Source organism: Filicampus tigris, chromosome 1 (genome assembly GCF_054856515.1).
Source record: "Filicampus tigris isolate MCC_2025a chromosome 1, RoL_Ftig_1.0, whole genome shotgun sequence".
Classification (NCBI taxonomy): domain Eukaryota; kingdom Metazoa; phylum Chordata; class Actinopteri; order Syngnathiformes; family Syngnathidae; genus Filicampus; species Filicampus tigris.
Genome location: NC_141217.1, coordinates 36170784 through 36190967, shown reverse-complemented (window position 1 = coordinate 36190967; position 20184 = coordinate 36170784). Strand labels below are relative to the sequence as shown.

The 20184-nt window shown below is 41.5% G+C and overlaps 1 protein-coding gene across 2 annotated transcripts in view; it reads left to right on the top strand.

Annotated features, from left to right (window-relative positions):
- The first annotated feature begins 2193 nt into the window (after positions 1-2193).
- The window catches only part of LOC147153886 (muscarinic acetylcholine receptor M4-like), a 34595-nt gene continuing 16604 nt past the window's right edge, over positions 2194-20184 (top strand). Inside the window, exon 1 of one of the 2 annotated variants that reach the window (XM_086037308.1) lies at positions 2194-2681. In XM_086037308.1, the coding sequence (XP_085893434.1) occupies positions 2627-2681 (55 nt within the window). In that variant the 5' untranslated portion in view covers positions 2194-2626. Of the gene's footprint in view, positions 2682-8904; positions 9577-20184 lie in introns of those variants that run through there. The other variant, XM_086037298.1, reaches the window with a different exon arrangement.

The window sequence follows — 20184 nt, the reverse complement described above, 5'->3', positions numbered from 1 at the left end:
GTGGAGGAATTGTGTGTTTGGGGGGTCATCCTGTGAGTGGCCTCTGCTGCAGACAAAAGATTGATGCAGCTACACCCAAATGCAGGTAAAGCAGGTAGGAAACCTGCATTTTTCTAATGGGGATCGGGGGGGGGGGTTGTAAGTGGTAACTGCAACAGGTTCCAGTTTTAATGTTGAAGCGGACCAGGAGGGGGCAGCACTTTATTACCTTGTAATTTTAGAAATCACTGAAAATGACACTCAAGCACAAGAGTGCGCACATTATTCTAGTGGGTTGTGTAAGAAGATAATGGCTGGAGCCAAAATCAGCCCACTTCAATACAGGACACACGAAGTGCGTGTGCGTGTGTGTAGAAGTCAGGCGAAAATAGTACCCCCTCACAAGTTCTCATTTTGGAATCACATCATGCACTCGAGTCATGGTTCAAGTCGTATTCAAATTCTTTTCAACAGTCATGGTCTTTAATCACTGCACTGATTCCAAACCACCGTGTCGCTGAGATCAGCAGGTGTGCTGCAGAAATCGATCCCAATTTCACGTAATTGGGCCGACTGTTTTTTGTTTGTTTTTTTTTATTTACTACAAACTTTAAAATGCTCTTCCACCAAATGCCAGAAGGTACAATTAGCCTGTGTTTAACCACTTTTCAAGTATGGTACCTTGACATAAAAATGTTGTTAGCTCTGTGTCAAAGTTTGTAACTCAATTTATTTGTCAATCAAATCAATTTCCCTGTTGAAATGAATTGACATGCCATTCATCCTTTCCAGCCATGTTTTTAAAAATAGCATTGTAGACATCTATGACCGTAACATAGTGACAGGAAGAACAATTAAATTGTCTTCCACTAAATGGCAGAAGGTACAGTTAACCGTTATACGCACCTTGCCATTCGTACAACAGAATACAGTAATAGCTTTGTGCTCAACTAAACAGTTCCACATTTCACACTGAGTTGGTAATTTGAGACAAGATTATTTCACTATGTACACAGTACGTTTGTGACATTTTGGTTTGGTGGTGTGCTGTGAGTTTTTTCCAATGTAAATATGTGCCTTGGCTCAATAAAGGTTGTGAAACATTGGTCAGGTACTTCACTTATTTATCACTGATGGTGGAATGGTTCACTCTTGTTTCTTTTCTCTTTTTTGAGGGGGGGGGGTGACTGATGGTCCCTGCCTGGCTGCCTTCAGTGCAAACAGTGTGGGTTCAGTTGCCACTCAGCAGATGGATTGCTAGATAGATAGATGAATGTTTTCATAAGCTTAACCCTGCAATAAACTCAATATCATGTAATGATGTACGTCAATTTGTATTTTAATTGAATCTTGAATGTTTTGAAGCTCATCTTGGGCTCCATTTCTGTTTCTCTTCATGGATGCCGCTTTAATTGGATTAATTAACACATTACTAATGCATTAATTAACTTTACAGGCGCTGTCACTTCAAAGCTGATAGGATATTAGCTTTGAAGTGACAGCGGCTGTAAAGTCAGGGCAGGCCCAGGCAAGAAGCAGCTGCTTTCTGCCTCGCAGCCACTAGGTGGCCCCCAAACTTATATGTCATCATCTGACAGCCTCAAGCTGATCACTTGAACCAGGTCCTTTGCAGCAGGGAGAGATGGAAAACATTTAGGAAAGTAGCCCCCGAGGACCGGAGTGTGACCCCCCCCCCCCCCCCCCCATTCCCGAAGAAGCTCTTCAAAGACATTTGTTTTTCACTTATTTTTGCCAGCTTGTGTGAGCGTTTTGACGTGTGCAGAGGCACAGGCGCATATTCGCTCAGGATCAGCTTTCAGAAACATCCGACAAATGCTGACTCTAAACGAGGATAAATTCTCAAATTCGTGGCAAGTCCACTAACTAACATACATTTCACTTTCAAAACTGCGGTGCCATTAATTCAAGCTACAGGAAAGTCAATAAATTAGCCAGTCCCTCAGTGATCATGCTAATTGATTTCCACAACATTGATTTTGGAATCAACTTGTTGAAATGTAAATTACGGCCGGCCTTCCGTCTTCCTTGGAAGCAATTTACCTCATAAAACATCTTCTTTTTCGACTGACATAAAACTACAGCGATCGATAGGCTAAAAAGCAATTTCCCCAGGTCAAATGACGAGGAAGCATTTTTTTTACAAGTAAGTTTTTATTTTTTTAGCGGCATGCACTTAATGTAAAAGTTCGAAAACCACTGTTATATTAAACAATCCAAAAGGTGAACGTGGCACGTGACGTCACACGCCTTTCTCTCTCCTCGCGCGCGCGGCGCGGCGCTCCGCTCCTGCTCAGCCACTCAGTGAGGAACCCCACCACACATGCTTAGCGTCAATATTTTCAAATATATAGAATTTACCTGTGAATATGCCAGCAGTTCGGCGCTCTCGGTTATTTCATCGATTGCTGCCGTAGATGCCACGCACACGAAGATGAATCATGACAGGTGCGCGCGCTCAATCGGGTCAATTGTCCTCGAAGATTAAGACCGACGCAGGCAATTAAGGTGGTGTCGAAGCAAACAGGCTGGCTCATTCATTTGACTCGGAGAAAGAAGGAGGGGGGAAAACAAGCTTAGTGAGAACAAGGACGAAGAACAGTGTGGAACTAACCGCTGGACATGCGACATGAGTAACATCAGTGATGGAGTTGGAGGGCTTCTGCCCCTCTGGAACTTCAATGGTGAGTCCGAATTTCCGAAACATTCCAACATTCTGCCTTTGAACTCTTCAGTGTGGTACAATGACGACAAGTGGTCCAATTATTGTTGTTGTTGCGCGCGTAGCATTTCCTTTTACGGTGTAGCTTGCTTGTAGGAGCCACAACATTAGGACCACTTGCGAAACATAATCAAATAAGAAATGGGAAAAAATGCGTCAAATAGTCTGCCTTTGGCAAGATTATATTGTTCACGTAACTCATTGAGCTAACCGAAATGTATGGCAGAGCTGTCATTGCGATGCAGTACAATTGTACACCGCTGCAAACTACAAGCACAACAAATACACGCGTTGTTAAACAAAGACATACAGTACTTCTTCAGTACTTCACTCGCAAATTCAACTGAAGAAACGTGCGATGGATCGGTAGATAAGGTCAGAATTCTAGTGCAATGTGACTGAAGGTCGGGAATAAAATGTATCACTGTGCAAAAATATTGACAGAGCACATTTGAAGGAATGTGGTATTTATCATTTTCATTGTTTACATTAACATCCAAAATCTTGACGGTGAGATACAGTATGTTGTGGATATGAGTGTTGTATAACTCCAGTGATGCTCAGTGGAGTTGCGGTTCTGGTCTTTGTCTACTCTTTGCCTAAATGGGAGGGTAGTTAATCGACGCCAATGATTCTCAGCCAGCGTGTCGAAAAAGATCTTCAGATGTATTTCATTCCTAATTGGTCTGAAATGTATTTATTTACAAAACAAAAATGGGGGGGTTGGTTATCTATGCAGCGACATGTAGTGACAGGCAGAACAAATAAATGCTTTCTAACTATGGGTGGCAGAAAATATAATTAGCCTCGTGCCCGTCATTATTTAAGTACACAATACACTGCAAAAAATGTTGTGCATCATTTACTCAATTTTATATTGTCAAGTGGGTGCACGAAATAAAATCATCAGAATCCAGATACTACTTTAAAAATCTATTTGGATAAAGATGGTTTTATTTTTGTGCAACCACTTGACAAAATAAAATTGAGTAAATTCAATCATTGTTTTCAGTGTACTACATTGTACTACAGTGTACTACTGTATATACAGCAGAGAAATCTACAGGTAAATGACGACGACCTAAAAAGGTCTGTAATTGCCAATATGTGCCACAAGATGGCAGCAAAGCACATTTCTCTTTAGTGAAGGCTGCAATGAAAAAAAATGGTTGAATTTAATCAATTTTATTTCGTTAAGTGGTTGCACAAAATAAAACCATCTGTATCCAGATACATTTTTACAGTAGATGTATTCTGCTTATAAAAATACATCTGAATTCAGATGATTTCATTTTGTGCAACCACTTGACGAAATAAAATTGAGTAAATGATGCACAAATTTTTTTTTTCCGGAGTGTGACCTGACCAAATGACTCTCCATTCATTTCAGTATCCGTCTTTGGCCTCAAGATGCCACAAAATGACGCCAAAGCAATATTTTTGTATTAGGCATAGCTATGGTCTGAGCACATAAACAGCCAATAGGTGAGTTTTTAAGCGGATGACAGAGGACTACTGCGACCCGACCGCCCTCCACCATCAACCCCAACACACACACACACACACACAAATGCCTCCAAAATTTGCGCCGGTAACAGATGAGGTCATATGAGCTCATGGTTCTACACAACGAAATATAATTACTAATATTATTAGCAAGCCTTCTCCAACTGTGTGTCATGTGATGTGATTACTTTGTCCGGAGTGAGCAAAATTGTGGCTACCGCTAATGCTAGTTCTGTTCAACTAAGTGAGCAGAGCAAAACGGGGAAGAGGAAGAAACATGGCGAGTTCAACTAATAACCCTGAAATTGTAAACCCTCCAAGCTCATTTAGGTCAGCAGTATGGGAGCATTTCAGCTTCCCGGTTGAGACTAGAGATGAAAATCGCAGAGTCGACTAAGCCCAGACTATTTGCCGTAAGTGCTTCAAAACATCTTCCCCAAGTCACATCGAACATGTTGTTAATGCACCTTCAAAGACACCGTCCTGAAATTAATTGAAGTGGGGTATTCTAATATTATAAGTTATTAGAATAAATATAATATTACCATAAATATGATTATTTTCTTATGAATAATTGAGTTGCACAGTAGACCCCCACTATTTACGGGGGGGGAACATCCAGCATGTGGATGGTGAAAATCGGCATATAATTGATTCCCACTGAAATAAATAAAAAAAATAAAAGATACATATATGTGTATGTATATGTATATGTGTAAATATATGTATAATGTATGTATATATATGTGTATATGTATATATGTGTATATGTATGTATATGTATATGTATATATAAAATTTGGTTTCTGAAAGTAGACTACATTTTATGCCTGCTCGAACCATGTCTAACTATTGACACCGATAGCCTAATGTGATTTGGGTGGATGTGATCGGGGCACAGGCAGACATTTTGAGCTCCGCAGATGGATGTGGTGAATGTCATCATATTTCATTCATAAATATGACAACAGTGTGCATCGACCACACTCAATCATTGCAGGATCAATTCATTTAATGCATTATTTTTATTAGCTTTATTTTTTTTTTTAAATTGGCCCACTGGCCGTGGCACAGCTATTGGCGGCAAGGGCGGTAGGTTGGCTGGACACGAACGCTTGCGATCTGGGTTGAGGCGGTGTGCAAGCGCCCTCTTCACAGACATGTGATAACCTTAGCCAACTTTATATCCTCCACTCGTGGAGTTCTACTTGTAGTTCCTCATAAACATACTTTGTGCGCCTCGACATTCTGCAGGACTCAAACAAATCAGTTTATTCCTCTGCCATGTCAAACGGTATCGGCACGCCAAAAATGCCATGCGGCACCGGCTTGCGCAAGCCTGTGAAAATACCAAAACTTAGTCTAGCCTGCCCCTCTCAGATTTACACTGCACCTCATGCCAGACTTGAACTGGGCGTAAAATTAGAGCCTTATCTCTAGACCAAAATAATATAATTTCACTTAATTGGTCCAAAAGTCTTTTTGTTTACTACTAGTAACATATATTTGATCATCTCTCAATGCCATATAGTGACAGCGCGGACAATTAAATGTTGTTGAGATTTTTCTCATGCACACATGCCATGGCCTCAGAATAATGGTTGGGAAACATTGCTCGAGACAACAATTCTCCATTTTCTTTCTCCTCCTCCCCCAACGCAACTAATACACTCCCCTGCTCCTCCTCCCCCCTTCAGCTCCTGCGGCCGAATTTTACTCCATTTGCATCCTTGTTCCTGGTAAAAACACATCCCGGTGGTGGGATTAATAAGGGAGTCTTGCCTGCTCTGGTTGATCCCCAAACATTTTAGTCAATGCTTGGCCTGTGTTATTTATTTTTTTTAATTATTGTTGGAAGACATGCTTGCATGGATCTTCGACGGGTTCGCCAGCTTCCTCTCACATTCCAAAAGCAAATATGTTCGCAAATATGTTAGCTTCATTGAATATGTGAGTGTGAATGGTATATTGTCTATATGTACGTACCTCATGAGTGACCGGCAAACTGGTCTTGGGTGTACACTGCCTCTTGCCCGCAAAGTCAGCTGGGCTTCAGCGCACCTGCGACCCTAAAAGGATAAACGGTGCTGAAAATGGATTGATGGATGGACGGTAATACTGCCTAAACATTTATTTCTGTCTAGGTCATTTGGTTTGGCAAATCATTTGAATTGAGTTGCTCTGACATTTGCGGCATCAAGGTTATGTTGTGAACAAGGATGTAGCAACTGCGGGGGGGGGGGGTGTTGCAACACCCCCACTTTTCCTGCTTGCGAAATTAACTTCACAATTGATAGCAACCTCAAGAGGGCGCAATTAAGCCAGGTGCTGGAAGAAAATTTACAACAGGAAAACAAAAATACGCTGGTACCTTTGACTTAGGGGTTTAATTCAAGCTCGTGACTCGATTTAATCATGTATCCTACCAACTTTCCCAGTTGAAATGTCATTCGTATCTTTCAACGCAACAACGCTCCCATCTCTAGCGGTACAAACGCAGCTATGCGCTCCCGGCCTTGAAAATAGGCATTTTTCCCGTGGCCAGGCTATAAGGACCCCGCTGTATAACTAACCAAATCTATACAAATCTGCAAGGCAAGGTGGAAATCACACAAGTGCTGCACATTGGAGGGTTATCGATTAGCTGCAAGGAAGACAACAAAGAAACACAAATTGCAAGACTAACCAGAATAGATGGGAAACGGGTGCAACGGGTAGTAGCCATTGACGCCAGTGGACGGTTTGCGTACTCATCTCAGGCATACCCACAAATGCGAGTGCCGATGAAGCAAAAAAAAAATGTGAAGTGAGCACGGCTGACTGAGGCATTGCAGCGGATTCAAATGTCAGAAGGTAACATTCACTTAGGCCATCCAGAAAGTAAATTGGCAAACGGAACAAATAAATAACAAACACACCGACATACAGTGGAACAAGGCATGTGAGGGATGCTGCAAGTTAATAAAAGAGATCATTTCAAAATGAGCTTATATTGTTTAAAGTGGAGGGTAACCAATTGTTCAGCGCAAACAGAGGAAAACCGGGGAAAATGAAGGCAACAATTAAAGCAACATTTTTAATACTTTTAATCTGGATAATGCAAGTGGTACCTTGAGATACTGTAGTTTCATTCCTTTTGGGACCATGCTCGCAACTCAAAACACTCGTATCTCAAAGCATCGTCCCCCATTGAAATAAATAGAAATATCATTCCTCTTTCCCATGAACCTCCCCCCGAAAAAACATGACACATTTTTTTTAATGTGTTGTTTTTTTTTAATCAGGAAAACAATACTAGAAAATTGTAAGTTATCAAAACATGTTATAATAAATTAATTCAATAGAATGTAAAGAATTATATATACAGTCTGTGCAGCATGATTCATTTATTGCGGCTTCTTCTGTTGTGTGCGATTTAGCCACTGGGAAAAGTATAATACAGTCATGCATACACAAACAAAGAAGACTTTCACAACCACTGTAAAGTAGTACGGTAATCCTGAAATAAATGCATGTAATGAACCCTGAAAGCTCATTCATGATATTCATTGACAAAAAAGAATAACACATGTTCATGATAATCATAGTTAGTTTTAGTCAGTTTTAAAAACGTAATATGAAATTTAAATTAGTTATCTTTTTTTTTTTCAAAAGCACTTAGATTATTTTATTTCGTTAACAATTTTTTTTCGATTATATTTTAGTTATTTCATTCATATCTATTAACAATAACCTTGACACAGCAACATAGATGCTATTAATTAGCCCGCCAATGGCATTTCCTACTGTTAGCAGAGCTGGGCATATCGCCTATGTGACGGACCGGCCCGCCTATGACGGACGCCCATTTTTTTTAGGCGATAAACGATTGACGGCAAACTTAAAAAATAGTCGAACTAAGCATAGTCGGAAGCTCAGTTTTTTTCCCGTCTATGTAGTCGTCTATTTTCGCGGGTGGCCCCCTGGTATCGATGCATGGTATCGATGCAAAGCTCAGCTTCTCTGCTTCTGCTTTCTGGATCCGTTGGAATTACATTGCTAGCACAAACACTTCATGAGTTGCGGTGATATGAAAAATGTGTCATCTTCGTCACTTTCCACTATGCCGCACCCGCAGATAAAAAAAAAAATCGGCTGGTATCAACAGGAAGCTCCACTTCTCTGCTTTTAGAATCGTTGCTAGTTTAAACGATCCCTGAGTTACAGTGATTTGAAAAACGTGTCATCTCCTGTCGGAGACAACGGGTTCGCATCTAGAGGGATTTAGCTTGCTCCCAATTCTCCAAGCCTGCTGCACCTTTGTCATGATCAGAGCTGGGCCAGCGACGGACCGGTCAGGTCCTCCGGCCCGGCTGGATGCCCATTTTTGGGGCAGAGGGGTGGGAGTGACACATTTTTAAAAATGGCCGGAAGTGAATTTTAGTCCGGCCCACTAATCGGCCCTCATGCGTGTGACGTGCTCGCGAGGCGGCCAAATTTCATCTCAGCCTACTCTGCGAAAGGCTTCTTTTTAGGCTTCTTTCAAAACAACTTGTGTCCGGGAGTATATTCAAGCTGCGCGCAGCACTCAAGTATGGCACATCATGCACTTTCCTACTTCCGGAAATACGCCGTAGCAAAACTGCTGTGTAGTGGTTTGCTGTTATGCTTTTATTTTGAAGGCCGGAATGTGTGAAGGAGGGGAAGTGTGGAAAATAAGCAACTTGTTGAACGCTTGACAGACTTGTCGTCTGTTGGACCCAAATAATCATACAATACGACAAAATCAACCCCAGGGCATCGCAATGGAAGTTAGTACTCGGAGCTGGTGGCATTACGTCTCAGGTGTCGGCTGTGGTGGTGCTTCCTGGACAGGTAGCAGATGCCTCCGATTTCCCCTATAGTCGCGCCCATCCGATTCGATGACAAAGGATCTCAACTCCTTGCAGATCCGCGTCACCGTCGCCAGGCGGTTGATGGCAAGTCCACTAGAGTGAGTCCATGTCAAATGAAGTCTACGTAAAGTAATTAAACATCATACAAAAAAAAAAAAAGATTTCTTCCGTATATTCGACAAAGTAGTCGTTTTTCCGACGTTTGATCCTGGCGGGCGACAACGCGGAAGTGAAACGTCACGTCAAGAAGACGACGGCAGCGCGCAAACGTGGAAAGTGTTCAAAGCCGGTCGGAAATCGACTCGGAAAGCGATATTTCAAACGTATTCGAGGCGATGCCGGTGTTTGACGAGTTGGAGGAAGAGGAGGTTTGTTGTCATGATGCGTACATGTACGAGCCAGATGCTCAGGCGGGCAAAGTGCTGTGCTCGAACGACCGGACATGGAGTGGAGACGAGACTCCGATTTGGAGGAATGGTGAGTTATAGGCTACGGTTATTAAGCCAAGCGTTATTGTTTGAAATTCAGCGTTGTGCCGTGCTGTAAATTATACATGATAAGATAACTCACTTGATCCATTTATTCTGCTAGCACTGAGCGCACACGCCATAGTGGGTCGATATCCCACACTGTCAAATTAGCGTTATTTCTGGCACATTGAGGTAGTACTATTAGGCACAACGAAGGTACTGTATATTTAATCAATCATAAAATGCAAGTGAATTGAGATTTGATTGGCAGTTTTCCAAGAGGACGTGGCATGTTCATTCATTAGCGGTCATGTCAGCTCATGGTGTAGCGGGTAGAGCGTTTGCTCTGATTGTGTGCTGCTGCTTTCCCCTTCTGTGTCACAGGTTCAAATACTGCTCTCTGCCTTTTATATTTTTGACTATGTTTCCAATTTTTTACAGCCAGTTTGGAGTCGTAAACGAGACGTTTGGTTTCAAGTGTTTATTGCAGAATTGAACAGCTATGCAATTGAACAGTTTCGATGTTGCTTGTAAGAAATCTGCAGACGGGAACAACAAAAATGACTGGACTGGCGATGCCCGAACGGCCGCAGCTGGAATCGGGAGCCAGTTAATGTGGAAGCCAGTTGAACTGGAACACCGGCGTGATATCCGTTTGCTTTGCGAGAACAAAACCGGTCCATTTATGTGGCCTATTTTTATCTTTTGGCCACTGAATCAACCGTCGGCCTGAATGCGAACGGTGCATCGCCACACGGCGCTGAGGCCTTTTTCGCCGGAAAAAGGTGAGAACAAGGGCGAAGAGCAGTAAACGGGGACAATCAACAACGCAGTACTTCTGGGAGTCTCTTCAAGTGACGTCACCTGCCGAAGATGACTGGAGATTGCAGAACGTTTGCTTTTTTTTGTTGCTAAGCACGTTGCTATGGGTCTCGTTGGGAATTGGGAAAACGAAAGTATGCTTAAAATAGTTTTAGCCGTTGGTATTACTCAAAAGATGGTTGGTCAAGTTTACTTCACACTTGGTCTTTAAGGTAGGCAAAACTTTTAAGAGTTGAAGCGTTAGCAGGCTCCCGCGTAACAGTTCGATAGATTGGTAAATAAGTATAGGCTGTGTGAAATGATGTTTACTGACGGAAGCTCGGTTAAGATAACAGACGGACGATTACAGTTTGGTCCGGCTCGATAAATAGACCGATTGGTGGATGACCGACGGCTACCCAGGCTGCTGACGGATGACAAATGACGCGCCGGAAAACTTTAGTAAAATGCCCACCTCTGATTTTAATATTGACAACCTACTGGGACCTAGTTCAACCAGGACGCTGGTTGCCAATCATCAAATGAAAGGAAAGGCAAACCTAATGTCTGGTCATTTGTTTAGTGGCCCATTTGCAGCCCGCTACGCAGTGGTTGGGGACCTCTTCATGGAAGCACAAGGGAATGAGCCGCGGCAACCGCACCTTTACAACCTGAGGCAAAGAGGGACCACCGCAGTGTGTGTATGATGTTATTCCCATTCAAAATCACAAATCCATACCGACATGGAAAGATTTTATTGGGGTTCCATCCACCGCTGGAGTATCGCCGTGCATGTAAGCACAGCTAATAGCAACTTTTTCCCAGTAATGACGTGGAGGATAAAAATGGCGCCAGAGGCTTCATCGCTCTGCTCCAGTCAAGAAACGACCACGATGGAAAGGGAGGCTAAAGGAATCGGTCGTGTCCTTCACAAGCGACACGTGCATGCGTCGCACCAAACGGAGTTATGGTGTGATCTTCAAGCCTGTTCCACGCTGCAACGACCTCGTTTCCGAGGCTACCGCTGTTGCCACGTCACGAGTCGTTGGCTAATCTTCGCGGATGTGGGAACGTGTCGGCCGCAGACGTTGCGACTGTTGTTGAAGAGCTTGACGGCCGCGCTAGAATGTTAAGTTGGAGGGGGAAATTATGCTTACGCTGCTAATATTTTATTCATTGCCATACCCATCATTAATTTAATTAAAAACTACAGACTCGTCTTGCCGCATGCAGAAAATGGTCACCGGCTGTAAGCTTTAATTGCAACTGCAGCGATATTTGTTGGTGGCGTCCGCTCAAGGTGGCAAAAGTGCTCACAAATGTCAAATGTAAGTGTGAAACAAAGACTACGATGAAAGAAGAAGTACTGATTCGACTCCTATAATTAAGGGAAAGTAAAAAAAGAAAGAAAAAAAAAAAGACCAGACTGAAAAGGAAAGTTTCCCCTTTTATACTTTTGTTTTTCAAACTTTACCTCTCTATTTATGTCCCTTTTACTTGTTAAACAAAGTAAGGAGTAGAAAGTACAGTAAGGTTGTCAAAGAAAAAATATCAAGTACAGTTACCTGAAAAATCTACTTGAAGTGAAAGTCAACCCAAACATATATTTTTTTTAAGAATATGTTCTATGCAAGATCACTAATTGAATAAAGCCATTCTGATAAATCTTGCGTTTGTGGAATGAGAGTTAATCCGCTTGTTTTCAGCCATCCCTGGGGGCGGCCATTTTGTCGCTTCTGTCGACTGAAAATGACATCACAACTGCTCAGGTAAGGACCAATCACGGCTGACCTGTTTTCTGAAGCTGAGCCGTGATTGGTCGTGACCTGCGCCCTGAGCAGTTGCGATGTCATTTTCAGTCGACGGAAGTGACAAAATGGCCGCCCCCTGAGATGGACAAAAAGGGGTGGGTAAACTCTTATTCCACAAACACAATATTGATCAGAATGCCGTGTTTCAACCAGTGGGCCTGCTGGGAACATATTCTTGAAAAAAATATATTTGAGTTTATTTCCCCTTTCAGTACAATAACAAAGTTGCATTCAATGCTTCTAATACTATTTTACCAGCACTTGCTACTAATTCGGTTTGACATAACTGATATTTTTTCACATAAAAATGACCAATATCGTATCGGAAATGACAAAAACAATTTACAACCATTATATCAAGGAAAAAAAAAAACTTTCAGTGGGATTGTTTTCTGTTTTCATGCTGCAAGGTGTAAAAAAACAAAAACAAAACCTTTACTGACCCCCGATATCCACACGCCGTGCCATTGCTTTGCTCTTCTCCAAGGGTGTTGATTGGTCCGGCAATAGTGAAAGGCCATGTGGGAGCCTTCCTGGTATTGCTGATCAAAAAAAATCTGGGATTGTCCTATTTCAGTGTTTTGCTATCATTTTACACCAAGTACCGCCTAAAAGAATACTGAGCGCTCCAATTACCATCATAATGACATTAAAATACAGTAGCGTAGTAGGTCTAAGTGTTTGTGAAAATACTACTATTGCAGGTCGCCGTAACATTATGAACAGTTTGAACATGAATATAGGAAAATTGTACAAAAAAGTTCAATCCAGCGGCACTGCACTCAGGCTGTGATTCACTGTCCTAATTTCATAAACAAATTACTGTTAGGACAGTAGGACTCTTTGCATTTTTTTTTTTATTTCCCCCGTGGAACCCTATCCTCATTAATTCACTGGCGAACGTACCTATTTACTGAATCGCTGTGCGCTCTGTTTGTAAAGCCGTAAAATGCCCAAGATGGCGGCACTTCCCAGTTTGAATGCAAACAATTGTGTGTTTCTTTCAAATAAAGTTTGCAAAAAAAAAAAAAAAATGGTGTCATTGTGGTTGTTTATGTGACTCCTTCACAGTCAAGGGGTCCCGGACTCAAATCTTATCTGTGTGGGTTTTCTCCGACTAATCCGCCTCTCCCTGTATTTTAGAGACACGCATGTTAGGTTCATTAGATACTCTAAAACAGATACTCGCGGGCATCAGGTAACCTCCAAGGACCACATGAGTAACCCGCGGGCCGGTTCTAAAAATACCTCATACAATAAGTGACGGTTCATTGTGATTTCCAAGAAATGTTTTTAAAAGTGATCATTGGAAAACTTTAACAGAACAGAAATAAAGTGGTGCAATATTGATGTGTATCCGTTTTCTACCTTGTGAAATCATTGTGGATAATCATTGTGAGGAATCCATAACATAATCGGTGTCTTCACATAGATGAATCTCTTCAGTTATTAAAAATAACCCATCACTAAAGGTATTGGGAGTGTGAATCAAACTGGTAATCAGCAACCAGGAAGTAGCTCAAAGTTTCGAAAAGGTTGACGACCCCTGTTGTGGCGAACGTGAGCGTGACTTGTTGTTTGTCTATACATGGCTGGCAACCAGTGGCGGGTGTGCCCCGCCTCTCGGCATGGAATCGCTTCCAGCTCCCAAGCCACCCTAATGAGGACAAACGGTCTTGAAAATAGAGGATGGATGGATGTTTTTCCAAAGTGGTAAAGAGTTTTCAGTTCGTTTGAGCTTGAGAGGCTCGTGCGAAGACAAGACGGTGTATTTCCGCAAAGATCCCATTCCGGCATTCCCTTTTCAATAATTTTACGCTGAACGCTTACGGGTGGGCAGGCACTCGGGAGACCCAACTATTTTGTATACAAGCACTTTGAAAGTCAATTTTCCGCAAATGAGTGCAATTAGTGTCACCAGATTTAGGACTCCATCTACAGCGGAATATTGAGTGCGACTTTAAAGGGACGGATTAAGGAAAATTGGCGACCATTTGAACCTGGGAGCGGATTCATTTGATTTTTCTTTATTTTCTACGGGAAAGATTTCCACTAAATTTGAATAAATTGGAGGCAGGCCAGTACAGTATCAGTATTCAAACTCAGATGTACGCACTGTAGTATACGCTTCTTTAAAAAAGTTTTTTTTTGTATTCACCTTGGGTGTGTGGTAAAACGACCCTTTTAATTCTGTGGCGGAAGATAAAATATGTAGGGTAACATTTATGGAGCTGATGATAGCATGGGAGAGAAACCTCATTGTGAGCGTATCAAAGCGAACATCCAATATTAAACCAGGCGCACGCTATCCACGCAGGGCAGCGCTGGCGTCACACTGTGAAATATGGATTGGCAATGCTATGATGTGCTCCGCTGGAGCAGAGGCTGGGGGGGGGACACACACAGTATTTGCGTCTTGTCGAGAGAGAGAGGCCTCAGGCTAAAATATGACCCTCCTTCATGACTGCGCTGTGCTCTAAAAGTCCATACGATGTATCTTTTTTTTTTTTTTCTTCAAAGTAATTGCGCTCACCTCAAAAAAAAAAAAAAAAAAAAGAAATGTGTTTAATGTGAGAGTGAGATGCCTAAAGATAAAAATAAAAGGAAGATTATAATGATTAATATATATAACAGCGTGGCATTCCCACCCCCCCCCCCCCTCTTTATTTTCGTTTCTCTTCATGATCTCTTCCTGGATCTTTTTGCAGGGGAAAAAAAAAAAAAAAATCCCATATTTCAGAATTGATAAGTGGTTTTGGCCTGAGAAATATGAAGCCTTCCCGTAGTGTAGGAGCCAAACGTTGTTTTTGTGAGTTCAAATCCGTTGGACGATGGCGATCCCATTACAGTTTCCGATTGGAGATTACAATAATACGATTCATGATGCGCACTCTATTATTAGTGTGAAGTCACGCCATGTTCCGCGATCTTCTCGCAGCATTCACACAAAATGTAAATACTGCGCAACTTGAGTGATTCTCAGAGTAAAACTTGAAGTATGCAGGCTACCTCTAGAGGTGCATAAAAGACTCACTGCCAAAGTACAGTTGAGTTGTTTTGAACTTTTAAATTCAATGCATTTGGATTGAATCTTTAATAACCGCTTGTTTTCAAACATTGATTTTGTAATGATTTTATTTACCTTTTTTTTTTTTTATCTGCATTGCATTTTAATTGAAACATTACACTGGTCAACAACGCATTTTAATCCGAGATGGCTTTCTGAATATTTGTCTTTTGAAGCAAGAACTCCGGCTATTAATTTTTAAGAGTATTCAATCCAAACTGTTTAATCTTCCGTGTCACTTTCCAACTGAGCTCCACCTCTTTCGGGATTACTATTCAAAGCAAGTTCTTTTGCATGACTGTAATCTTGCTCGACCACGGGTACAAAACAAAACAAAACAAAACTGCTAATCTTAAAGCGAGCATTGGTCCAGTGTTTGTGACCGCGTTCTCCTTTCATACCAAGTGTTGAAAGTATTTTATTTCCTGTTCTTTGGCGTTCTTTTCTATAAACCCAACACGACTGAACCAAACACAGTCCATGTGAGGCTTAATGCTGTCCTTTGTGGTTCTTCGGCCAATGCGCGAAACAAAGCGTGCACACTGGCAGCTTTTTGCTGTATAATTATTTCACTTTTGTCTTTTGTCTCGTTGGCGTCACTAACACCGCGGCCAATGTAGAGGATTGCAAGCGCTCCCTTGTGGAACTTCAGCTCTAATGTCACTCCAGAAACGTCACCCACCAGCAAACTCTGTTGAGCTAAATCGTCATCACAACTATAATTAGCTTTCAAATTAGATCCTAAATTCAGATGATAAAAAAAAAAAAAAAAAGAGTGGTTGTCTTACCCTGAGCTCCTCAAACCTTTTGGGTCCAGAGAATCCTAACAAGCGAGATATTTTTATGTGGCCACCCCTCCCCCCCCCATAATACTAATGACAATTCAACATTCAAATACCATGTGTACCCATAATACTTCAGTTTTCTTATTGCCTACTTGTAAGAAAAAATGGTAACGTGATAACAAATGAATAATTTTTTTTAGATAAAAGGTGCAATGTTATAACAATAAAGTTGTATTCTTTCAAGAAAAAAAGTTTTTCTTCGTCTTAAGAACAATGATGTGTTTTCTCAGGATAGGAAGTTGTAACGATACACGCAGCCACACTTAAACGTAAATAAAAATAAAAAAAATTCTTAAAAAACAATTTTGTTTTGTTTTTGTAAATATGCCTTTTTTTTTTTTTTAACAAAACAGGCCTTTAGTTCCATCACAATGAGCCATTTGTTTTAATAAATAAAATACAGATGTTTATAGGCATATATGATACATCACAATCGAATCAGAGCTTTTAACTGGCCCAAAGTGAAGGCAGGGAGGAGTAATTTATTGGATTTTATTATGTTTTGCTTTATTGGCACATATGTACTTATGATTTGCTGTAATTTACTGCAAACTATTTTGCAGACCCAAGTGAGACCCCAGTGGGTCTCCACGGGTCCCCCTGTTCGAGAACCACTGCATGCCATTAATGTATCAAGTGACTACCATGACACAAAAGAAAACATGGACTCCCAAAAAGCGCCGTTTTTGGCACTCCAATGCCATTGCTTTTGATGCCGGAGTTTGTGAGGTGATTTCGGTTATCGAGCAAACCTTTGGAAAATGTTTCGATCAGTTTTTGTTGTCATTAACACATTGGTCCAAAGAAGTGACAAAATGGCCGCCCCCTGAGATGGCTAAAAGTGTGTGCATTTTGCTACTTAACTCATATTCCACAAACACAATATTCATCAGAATGCCGTGTTTCAACTAGTGGGCCTGCATAGAATAGATTCTTAAAAAAAATATGTTTGGGTTGACTTCCCCTTAAGTACGATAACAAAGTTGCATTCAATGCTTCTAATACTATTTTACCAGTATGTGCTACTAATTCGGTTTGACATAACTGATATTTTTTCACATACAAAATGACCAATATCATATCGGAAATTACAAAAGCAATTTACAACCATTATATCATGAAAAAAAAACAACTTTCAGTGGGATTGTTTGAATCAGAATGCTGTGTTTCAACTCGTGGGCCTGCTGGGAACATATTTTTGAAAAAAATGTGTTTGGGTCGATTTCCCCTTTAATAGTTCCAGTGACTCCCGCTTCTCCCATGGGGCAATTTTGACGATAAACTCATTGACATTTTGCGTGTCTATAAATGTCTTCTTACATTCAGTCTTTTGCCAACAAACACTGCTCGTAACACATCTCAGTTATTTACATCTAATGCTGCGCCGCTGTCATACATTCCAGACATTTCAGGCTCTAGTGATGAAATCAGCAGTAAGGCACCTTACATCTGCTTTTGTATAATTCATAGAGAGTCCAAGCCTGCATGCGCGTCTTCAAGTGTGGAGCAAATGGTTGGGGACCTGTTTCTAGTAATATACTGAACAAAAATATCAACGCATCACACAAAAATTCAAACGCATCACTTTTGGTTTTGCTCCCGTTTTCTCAGAGCTGAATTCAAAGATCTGAGACTTTTTCTATGAGCACAGAAGGTCTGCTTCTCGCCGATGAATCGAAATCTCGGTTGGTGAGCACTTCTCCTTTAATCCATCCAGCTCACAGGTGTGACATATCAAGTTCCGTGATCGACTTTGTGGGCGTGTCATCAAACGTGCACAGCGGTGAAAGACGGGGATGCAGCTGTCAACAGATCGCAACTTGGTCATGTGTTGTTGTGAAAATGAGGATCCCGTGTACATAGTTGTTCTTGAAATACATTTTTGTTCGAATGACCAGTGGTTGAGGAGCTCAAATCAGATGACATGGCTCAAGTTGCTTCTCAATTATTTTCTGTTACGCCCCCCCCCCCCCCCAGCATGAAGAAAACAATTGGCGCCCCCCCACCCCACCGCCCACTCTCCGCCCGCAACTATAAATAATAGCATTTGTCTATAAAACAGCTATAGGTACACCTCTGCATAACATCGTATCCTTGTTAACAAAGGAAACAAAAAGAAAGAGATATAGTTCAATTTACCAACTACTGGAGTGGATGCGCAATTACACTATATTGTAGTACGGCGGAAAAAAAGCATGTTCCCCAGGGTCACACGCGCCCCCCCCCCCCCCCCCCAGGGGGCCCCGCCCCCACTCTTTGAGCAGCACTGCTCTACACTAACTGGGCTAAAACATACTTCAGCCTTGGCTTGATTTTTGACTTGGTATTGGTGAAATCTGACTTAACTTTGAGTTAGTCTTGCCTATTTGCATTTGACATTGTTTTCGAGACAGTCTGTCTGCCATTTGTTAGTGTGAGCAAAGCCATCAGTATGCTGTGCTACGTAGAAGAACACAGGCCGCCTTTACAACGGATTATAATGGGAGGGATTCGAAAAGGGTTCAATTCCAATTAATAAAGGCCCATTCCTATGGATTATGTTTTCGATGAAATCAAGAAAAAGAGCATGAAAGTAATAGACAGGACGCAGACTGGTTTAGGAGCAAGAAAAATGTGATAGTGAATGTTAGTAGGCTATGACTAACTAAGGCAAGTAAGGCCGTGCGCAAAGTGGCTAATTTGCAAATATATGGTATGACTGAGCAAGATTTTATGACTTGCTTTAACCCAAATAATGACTGCGTTCGATTAATTGAAATGTAGTGGGAATCTGGCTTGACTTGCTTGGTTTTTGCCACAGTAACTTGCTTGAAATGTAAAAGGTTAACACTTGAGACTTACTTATGACATATGTGATCTATTTACCCCTAGCTGCTAATGTAGTCAAATTCTTGCAGTTGCATTTTCCGATCTGAATCGGAATTCTTTTTTTTTTTTAATTAATTTTTTTTTATCCGAATCTCATAACACACCCACAACATGGCAACAACGGATACAGAGATTTCCTGTAACACATGCCAAGTGACAAATAATTCTTAGCTTAATGCTTAAGGCTCCTCGTTTACTGTATGCCCCAGTCTCAGTTGTTCAGTCGACCTAATCTGCAGCAGCAGGCAGCTCTTTTCACTGGTGCAATGATGCATTGCAGAGTGACAAGCAGGACATAATCTTTCTCAGGAGGAGCTGAAGGCCCAACCGGATGGGGGGCTAAATGGATGAACATTCAACATTTAGATGGAGAAACACCACTCTCTATTGGGTTGTTCAATTAAAACGTCGCCATGGTTGTAGTAACTCACAACAGGCGAGTAAACGCCAACGTGTGTATTCATCTGAGCTCCGCACCAACGCCACCACTAGATAAGCAGCTGTGTTGATATGGAGATCAATATTGTGGCCACTTTACTGCAAATATCAATCCCAAAAAAAAAAACGTGCTAAGATATAGTGTGCCTGCCCGATTTAAAAAAACAAAACAAAAAAAACAAAAAGCATTTTACTCAAGTTGAGTACAATGTTAACCAACCGGTTAACCATTAAGCAGCACAGTTATTACCACTCGTTCGACACTTGAATGACGTCATTGTTTTGGGATCATTTTTGGTCTTTTTTTTTTTCTGCTGCCGCCTACATTGAAGGTGCGGTGCGGTTACCTCCACTGCGACATCATCTCATTTACATAAACCTCTTCTGTTGTGCAAACACACTACAATGGGCCACGGGAACATTTTGTTCCAGGAGCGACGGCTCCGATTGAAAGTTCCTGGTCGTTTTGGTGAAAAGCGGCCATGTAAAAAAAAAAAAAAAGTGAATTTCAGGAGGCATTTATCATAGTTAAAAATTGTTCTTCAGTCTGGACTGCAGACGGCTCATTTAATGAACTGATCTGCCTCATCCACTTACTAAACTAGAAGAGTTTTAGACTGTTCCAAACCGCAGAAAATGGTGTCAGCAAAGTACAGCTATGCACCGTTGTGTGAATGCAGAGATTAAACTCATCATTCTGTGGTAATAAAAAAGTTTGAACGTCTCACCAATGCTCATTTCTCAATGGATTGGAAGTCAATGGCGTAAGTGGGGGGGAAAAAAAA